General features: G+C 46.2%; 1 protein-coding gene across 3 annotated transcripts; it reads left to right on the top strand.

Moving 5' to 3' along the window:
• The first annotated feature begins 13 nt into the window (after window positions 1-13).
• Window positions 14-8618, top strand: itih2 (inter-alpha-trypsin inhibitor heavy chain 2). Of its 3 annotated transcripts, none has more exons than XM_034578761.1 (21): window positions 14-325; window positions 1589-1621; window positions 1883-1921; window positions 2821-2993; window positions 3088-3192; window positions 3264-3426; window positions 3515-3622; window positions 3794-3922; window positions 4009-4125; window positions 4210-4378; window positions 4521-4646; window positions 4803-4984; window positions 5319-5504; window positions 5676-5815; window positions 5959-6131; window positions 6359-6517; window positions 6615-6728; window positions 7076-7274; window positions 7366-7538; window positions 7644-7755; window positions 8250-8618. In XM_034578761.1, the coding sequence occupies exons 1-21, from the start codon at window positions 233-235 to the stop codon at window positions 8395-8397; spliced, it is 2841 nt and encodes a 946-aa protein (XP_034434652.1). In that variant the 5' UTR covers window positions 14-232; the 3' UTR covers window positions 8398-8618. The 3 variants fall into 3 exon arrangements, with proteins under 3 accessions (XP_034434652.1, XP_034434654.1, XP_034434653.1); XM_034578763.1 differs by having other exon boundaries at window positions 6368-6517; XM_034578762.1 differs by having other exon boundaries at window positions 1592-1621.
• Window positions 8619-8758: the final 140 nt, after the last annotated feature.

Genomic DNA, 8758 nt, shown 5'->3' on the forward strand with positions numbered 1-8758 from the left:
CACCAAACACAACAAATATTGACAGGGGCCGCGAGTCGATCAGTTCACTGGATTTCAACCTCCAGCTCGGCAGCGTTTTCCACAAGGCTCCCTGCAGAAGGACTGTGCATCTCCCCCCCCCCCCCGAGCTGTGTGTGCTTCTACTTCATGTGACTGTGTGTGCGTGTGACTGTGTGTGTGACTGTGTGTGTGTCTGTGTGTGTGTGTGTTTGAAGCCCACAGGCCTGGAAACATGAGGCGTCTGCTGCTGCTCCTGGGGCTGCTGCTGCTCCACCAGGGCCGCTGCTTTGAGTTCGTGATCGATGGAGAATGGGAGGACGAGACAGTGAGTTGGAGAATCACAGGGAACTTTGTGTTTACGGGACAGAACTCAAACGAGCCGACGACGACGTGTCTGAATGTTTAAATGTTTAAATCACTGACAAGAGGACGTAACTTTAATTAATCTCTAAATTTGAGAATTGAGACTAAAGTAAATTGAAATTGTTTTGCAAGAGCAGTTGATTGTGGCTTTTAAAACTCATTTTTCATCATTCACACTTTAAAAATCCCTTTTACTCTGTTTTCTATACTTGAGGGTAAAATCTAAATAATTTGTCATCATGGACGCTATTTTAAAAATCTTATTTATTCCACTTTAACCAAATGCTTTTAATCAATCTAAGTTAAAAGTACAAACATAATTCCCTCTCTCCGAGTGTAGTGTGGATTAGTTTTTTTAAATTCAATCTTTCCATTTGAACGTTAACACTCACTTTTAAATGTTGTACTTAGTTTTTTTCTGTCGTCAAACATTTCATCATGAGTCAATATGTCTCAGTCTGTGAAGTTTGTGCTTTGTTAAGCAAACAACATTCAGACAAACACAAACGCGTCTTATTCACCTTCAGCGGTTCGAATACGGTTTTCATCATTAGGACGGAAACTTTACATCTTGTGTATTTATTAGGTTTTCTAATGAAATCAAAAAGTCTGAGCCCTTGAGATTAATTTAAAAATGTGTCTTTGTAAAGCAGGGACACATCTTACAATCTGAAAAGTCTCGCTTAGAACAGAAGGTTTTAGAAATGTGTAGAAATATAAAACAATGTAATTTTGGCTTCATCGTTGAATCAGATTTTAATCCTTAATGCACAAACTTTACGTTTATATACATATTAGGTGTTGATATGAAATCAAATGTGTTAATAAGAAATAAAACAACATTAATGTTGTGTAAAATATAAATAATTTCAAATCCGTCTTTCATCATTAGTACAAATACCTTTTGTGTATTTATTACTTTCTTTTAATTAAATCAAAATATCTGAGCCCTTAAATTAATAAAAAATTTACTTTAGTAAAGTACAGACACATATTTAACATTTCTAAAGTTAAAATTATACATATGTTGTAAAATACATAAGAATAAAACTGTCTCCTGATCTGTTGCTTTAAAACCCAGAACCAGGTCACATGACTGAATCTGGTTTTAATCATTAGCACAAATTGACGTCTGTGGAAAATCGAGTTCTTATTCCAGCACAGTTTATTCCCACTTTGCCAGATTAAATCATCTCAGGGGTTAATTGTGTTTCTCTTCTTCCAGCAGTCAGATGTTCGTCCTCAGGGGAGACACAAGGTGAGTTCACCCCCGAACAGTTTGTCCCAAAAAAAAAAAAAAGACACAACGTGAATTTGCTTTTCGTCACTGATGTCGCAACAGATCAGTGGAAAACATGGACGACACAGAATCCACCAGACGTCTGCATTTTAATTTCACAAGAAGAATTTGTGACATATAATCTCCTCAGGAGGCAGATTGAGACACTGATGATTTCTGTGTGTGTGTGTGTGTCTGTGTGTGTCTCTGTGTGTGTGTGTGTGTGTGTGTGTGTTTCAGAGAGCCATCCTGACCAGCGAGGAGCAGGAAGACTTTGAAGTAGGCCTCTCGTCTTGTTGTTGGAGCCTCTTCACTGTGACAGAGTTGAACCTTATCTAGTAATCGATGCGCTGCTGTTTGGACGGACCCCCGTGACTGAAGGGTTATTGACTTTGTTCTCCACTCGTCCTGCTCTCTGCTCGTCTCTCTTTACCCGTCAGAGATCACATCAGTCCTGTGAGGTCGGAGGAATTAGTTTGTGGTTTTGTCAGGTTTATAATTCAGGTTTTTCTGCCTTTTTTAAAATATATTTCAAGTTATGACTTAATGTCTATGATTGAACTTTGACTCATTGTGAACAGAGTCGGACTCTAAAAGACAAAACGACCTCGATTCAGACTTAAAATCTTTAATTTGAAGAAGATCAACTCACGACTGAGGCGACACAACAACAACAACAACAACAACAACAACAAAGTGCCACACAAACATAAACACAGAAAATACATTCTGTGCAATTACAAATTTAAGACAGTGGATGAAATATCAAAGCAATAAAACAAACCAACGTCTGGTTACAATTATTTATATAAAAATATGTGGCTCCGGTATTAGGGCATAAACCCGGCCTCCTCCATGTTAGCAGATGGGACGTGGACCAAACTAAAAAGTCAAAGTTCACGTTAAAACATTTGTTTGTTAGTTCTTATCATGTTGTGATGTCTTCATGTTTCTGATAAGTTTGATTTTATTAAACGATCTCATTTATAAACTCGTGTGGTCAATTAGAATAATAAATTGTACTGATCATCAATCGGTTTGGAGAGAATAAGAAACAATCAAGAGAAAGACTTTAAAATGTTAAGATAAGTGAAGTGATCAAGTGAAGATCAGGTGAGAAACATGAAGGACGACTCATGACCACTCGTCCATCCTCGTTCTCTCTGTCCCCCCCCCAGGCCATCCGTGGAGATGACATCACCGTCAAGAGCTACAAGATGGAGAGCCGCATCACGTCGCGCTTCGCCCACACCACCGTCAGGACCTCGGTGGTCAACTCGGCCACCACGGCCCAGAGCATCGGCTTCAACGTCCAGATCCCCAAACGGGCCTTCATCACCAACTTCACCATGTGAGCCCCCCCCCCCCACCCCACAGGTCCACAGAGTCCAGGTAAAACAGAACCAGCAGAATGTGGTTCGAGGTTTAACTCTCTCTCTCTGCAGGAATGTGAACGGGATCATTTTCCTGGGCTCGGTGAAGGAGAAGACAGTCGCCAGGAACCTGTACGCTCAGGCCCGAGCCAGAGGCAAGGCAGCGGGGATCGTCAGGTACTGAACCAGCCTCCTGGAGGAATCACATGCGGAGCTCAGCAGCTTCATGAAGCCTCGTATCTTTTCAGGGCCAATTCCCAGGACATGGAGACCTTCAAGACAGAAGTCCACGTTCCTCCAGGCAGCCACATCGAGTTTGAGCTCCACTACCAGGAGATGATGCAGAGGAAGCTGGGTTTCTACGAGCACTCGCTGTACCTGCAGCCCGGCCGGCTGGTGCCTCAGTTCCAGGTCAGAGTGTGATGATGTATACACTGTGTGTGTCTGTGTGTGTGTGTCTGTGTGTGTGTGAGATCATCACTGACCCGTCTCTGTGCAGGTGGACGTGTACATCTACGAGCCAAACGGAATTTCCACGGTGGAAACACCAAACACGCTCGGCTCGCAGTTTTCAGACTTCATCAAAGTGACGTCCAGCAAAGACAAGGTGACGCTGGAGATCACGAGCTCAGATTTAAAGTTCTTTCTTGGCTCGTGTCCTTTTCCTTCCTGTTTCGTGGAAATCTGTTCTGTAGCTTTTGTGTAATCCTGCTGAAAATCAAACAGAGACACATAACCTCCTTTTCCTATGTGTGTGTCTGATTCACTTTGTCTTCAGGCTCACGTCGTCTTCAAGCCGAACCTGCAGCAGCAGAGGAAGTGTGAGAACTGCAGCGGCAGTGCCGTCGATGGCGTCTTCACTGTCAAATACGACGTGACCAGAGACAGTAACGCTGGAGAGCTGCAGGTATCACACACTGGAACATCAGGGTCACAGCCACAGACGCTTCTGGAAGTGACTGGAACTCAAAGCGTCCTCTCTCTGTCCTCCAGGTCTCAGACGGCCATTTTGTCCACTTCTTCGCTCCGTCCAACCTGTCCCCCCTCCCCAAAAACATCGTGTTCGTCATTGACGTCAGCGGCTCCATGTGGGGCGTCAAGATGAAGCAGGTAGGTGACGGTTGTTTCCACTTCCTCCTGCTCCTCCTTGCGTCCGTCACCGCTCCTTCGTCATAACAACACCTCCTCTCTCAGACGGTGGAGGCCATGCAGGCCATTCTGGACGACTTGACGATAGACGACCACTTCAGCATCGTTGACTTCAACCACAACGTGCGCTGCTGGAACGAGGAGCTGGTGCAAGGCTCGTCCATTCAGGTCACCGACGCAAAGAAGTACATCCAGAGCATCAAGCCCAACGGAGGTGAGGCATCATGGGAAGAGAAAAGGGGCAAAAGCTTGAAATCTAATAAAAAGGGTGAAAACATAAGCTCCTCAGTGGAGGGGACGGTGACGGTGAAGGTCTTGATTTCCTCCGATGACTTTCATTTGACCTTTGACCTCAGGCACCAACATCAACGAGGCCCTGATGAGAGCAGTTCAGATGCTGGTGCGGGCGTCCAACCAGGGGTTGATCGACCCGCGCTCCGTCTCCATGATCATCCTGGTGTCTGACGGGGATCCCACCGTGGGTAAGACGGATCCCAGCCGAGGAAAGACTTCACATTTGTCCTGTGACCTCGTCAAGTCTGGCCCTTTTCCTCCGAGTTTAATCCGCTCTCGGGCCTTTAAGATGTAGAATCATTTATTATCTTCCGCTGACCCACCGTTGTTTCCTCTCTCTGCAGGAGAAATCAAACTCAGCACCATCCAGAAGAACGTGAAGCGAGTGATGAGGGAGGAGTTTTCTCTGTTCTCACTGGGCATCGGCTTCGACGTGGACTACGACTTCCTGGAGCGCATCGCCATGGAGAACAGGGGCATGGCCCAGAGGATCTACGCCAACCACGACGCCGCGGAGCAGCTGCGGGTACGACAGCATCGTTCAGCTTTTTCTTTTCTTTCAAGGACAAAAAACCGTAAACACCTTTGTTTCCATTGTACAGAAGAATCATGTTTTACTTTTTTAAATCAAATATCTACAATAAGAGCAGGTTGAAACCATCTTTTGCTTCATAATTTTGTTTAAAGATTTAGGTCATTTTTCGGTAGAATGCACCAGAGAAAGAAGTTAACTTCAAATGTCCTGATTGACAAAGAACATTTGACTTTGTCTTGAAATCAAATTTAAACCCTTCATGACATTTACTTAGGCTTAGACATGTCACAGACTTTGCTCCTCTTCCTCTCCTCTTCCTCTGCAGGCGTTTTACAGCCAGGTGTCGTCCCCGCTGCTGAGGAGAATCGCCGTCCAGTTCCCGGACGACGCCGTGTCCGACGTCACCCACAACCGCTTCGATAAATACTTCAGCGGCTCGGAGCTGGTGGTGGCTGGGAAGGTGCTGCCGTCCGAGAGCGGCGTTCTGACCAGCTTCACCACGGCCTCAGCTGTGAGTCAAACACACAAACACACGTTGGAGTCCTCCTCAATTTCTCTAAGCCCTGACAGATTCCTGTGGCATCGTGGGTACGAGCGATGGTGAAAAAACCTCCATCTCAGAGGAGGAAAACTTTATTTAACGTGAACGCACAATCAGAAGTTGTGGGTTCTCATCCCTCAGGCCCGGCTGGACATCACCCTGCAGACGGAGGCCAACACGGCGGAGCTGGACATGGAGCTGGCCAAGCAGCAGCACTCGTTCACGGGCTTCGCCAGGCAGATGTGGGCCTACATCACCGTCAAGCAGCTGATCGCTGAGAGGTGAGAGACACGTGAGGTTGATGGGAACAAGAGAAAAGGCCCACAAGTGGAAACGCATTTAGATAAATCAACAAAATCCTGGAGAAATCCCCTGACACTCGGGTGTTTCAGTGTTCAGTAGCTGGAGTGTGTGTCTCCTGCAGGTCTCTGGCTCCGACAGCCGCCAAGAAGAGGAAGATCACCCAGCAGATCATGTCTCTGGCCGTGGAGCATCAGTTCGTGACCCCGCTCACTGCTCTGCTGGTGGAGAGCGAGGACGCCAAGGAGCGGCTGCTGGCCGACTCCCCGAGGGACCCCAAGCACGGCTGCTGCTCAGGTGCCCGCATGTAATGTTTCACTGAGGAGGAAGAGAGGGTGAAACTAGAAATAAGTTTATTCTAAAAGGAAAAGAAACAAGGAATTAAATTAAATGTAAAACTAGAATAAATCTCACCTCCACCGAGGCCCAACGTCAGTTCCCTTAATTCCAAACGAGCCTTATATTAAAGACATTAGATTTAGTACTTTTACCTCAGTGCAGTATATTAATACTTATTTCGGTAGGAATGACAGGAGCGGGAGGGGCCTCAGCGTCCAATGGTCTCACTCCGAGGACGATCGTCTACCAGCACCCACCCTGGGTCCAGATGACCACTCCGGCCCCCCCGAGTCAGGCTGAGAAGGGTTCAGAGGAGTGGGCTCTGCCTCAGCAGGTCAACTTAGGTAACACACAGACACACATACACACACACACACACACACACACACTGTGACAGCACACCCACTGGGCAGACTGTGAACTGGTGCGTTTCTCCCCCAGTGGACAACGACCCTCACTTCATCGTCCACCTGCCCACGAGCAACATGGACGTCTGCTTCAACATCGACTCCAAACCCGGTCACATCCTCAACCTGGTGTCCGACGCCGGAGCAGGTACGAGACCCGGGATTCAAACCTCTCCATCGTCTGGAGACACAACAACACCACAGTGGTTCTCTCTGAGGTTTAGAAAGTGGTGTAAATGGATAGAGAAGAGAACATGACACATTTTTAAGATATAAAAGGAAATTAACTAATATTAATTATTATAATAGGTTTGTCTCGAACCAATATTTTTCTTCGGTTATTTAAGAGAGTGAAAGTTAAATATGATATATTTCACTTAATGTGAACTGAATAAAGAACAAATTAAAGTGTCACCTTTTGAAATGCACATATATGTAATGTCACCAACTGTCGTCTGACCTCTGACCTCTGCCCCCCCCCCCCTCGTCCTGCAGGCGTGGTGGTGAACGGTCAGTTGATCGGCTCCAAGAAGCTTCACAAAAACCACCTCAGCACGTACTTCGGCACCATCTCCGTCTACTACCAGCCCGACGGGCTCAGTGTGACCGTCAGCCCCGACAGCATCTCCATGACCGACGGCAGCAACAACCACACGTTCACCTGGGGCGCCACGGCCGAGATCTCCCAGGACGGGTAACCACCGCCGCTTCAGAGACCAACGGCCGCCGCTGCTTCTACGTCTGGTTGACCCTGTCTGATGTGTGTGTGTGTGTGTGTGTTTCAGGGTGAGGATTTCCATCGTGAAGAACTCGCACGTCACCGTCACGATGAACAACAACATCCAGGTGATGGTGTTGCTGCACCGTGTGTGGAAGAAAAACCCTGTCAACGTGGACTTCCTGGGGATCTACATTCCCCACGCCAACCAGTACTCGCCTCTGGTGCACGGCCTCATCGGTAACGTCTCTCTTCACGACTTGAAGAGTTAACACACGGTTTTATCACAGTCGAATTGACCTCATTGAACTGGATGTGTGTGTGTGTGTGTTTGTGATGTCACAGGTCAGTTCTCCAGAGAGCCTGAAGTGAGCGTGCACGGCGTCCACGAGGGAGTCGACCCTCTGAAGAAGGAGGCCACCATGGAGGTGAAGGGCAACCAGCTGCTCGTCACCAGGTACGACTCACATGACACCGGAATAAGAGGAAAAGTTCACTCCACACAGATAAATGAACGTGAACGTCAACTCACGTCGAAACAACGTGGACAGTTTCTGACATCAGAATCTAGTGACATCTAGTGGTGAAGTTGCATTTTGCAGCTGAATATTTCTAATTCTAATCTGAATTTGTCAAATGTCACTTCTCCATCCATAGGCCAAAACAAAACTTGTTAGCCAATAGAGATGATTTAGCATTTTTAAATGATTTATGTCAGTCACACCTGATCCTTTTTCTTGGCTCTTCGCTATCATGGAAATATTATAAAGTGGATTCAGTGTTTTGTTTAAACTCATTTTGTCTACACCATGTTTTTAAACACATTCCAATGAACACACAAGTGGGAACGATGACTTCACAACCCAGGGAATGGGACACGGTTATTACATGTTTGAAATCTGACGTACATACGTGTGTGTGTCTCCTTGTGTGTGTCTGTGTGTGTATCAGGGGCTGGCAGAAGGACTACAGGCGTGATAAGCGACGCGGCTCTAACGTTTACTGCTGGTTCATCCACAACAGCGGGAAGGGCTTCATCGACGGCCACTACACCGACTACATCGTCCCAAACCTCGACAGCTTCCTTCGGACGCTCTGAGCTCACGAGACGCAGAAACTTTTCTCCACCGTTGTTGACACGTGCAACGAATTTGTTTTTTCTTCGAGAGTAATTTCATCCATTTCTTCACAGATTGAGGTTCAAATAAATACAAAAAAACAACACAGAAGTCACTTAGGTTGAATTTATTTGGACAAAATTTACATCTGCAATGTTAAAGACAACTTGAATATCAATCCAAAAATAAAAAACAAAACAAATTGAACTCATTGCTCTTTGTTTTTCTCTCATGTCTCCCTGGAAAAGCATTGTGGGATATGTACATGTACAGGTGAATTGTGGGTAAGTAACTCTGACACAGTAGAGTCCCTCAGCTAAATGGGTTCCTGAGGTTTGGTTC

The sequence above is a fragment of the Hippoglossus hippoglossus genome, chromosome 23 (genome assembly GCF_009819705.1).
Source record: "Hippoglossus hippoglossus isolate fHipHip1 chromosome 23, fHipHip1.pri, whole genome shotgun sequence".
NCBI classification, from domain to species: domain Eukaryota; kingdom Metazoa; phylum Chordata; class Actinopteri; order Pleuronectiformes; family Pleuronectidae; genus Hippoglossus; species Hippoglossus hippoglossus.

Coding starts and splice junctions, on each gene's coding strand:
- itih2 (XM_034578761.1), top strand. CDS start 233: ATGAGGCGTCTGCTGCTGCTCCTGGGGCTGCTGCTGCTCCACCAGGGC. Junction 4,647..4,802: donor TGACGGGGATCCCACCGTGG/GTAAGACGGATC, acceptor CTCTCTCTGCAG/GAGAAATCAAACTCAGCACC. Junction 7,275..7,365: donor GCCGAGATCTCCCAGGACGG/GTAACCACCGCC, acceptor TGTGTGTTTCAG/GGTGAGGATTTCCATCGTGA.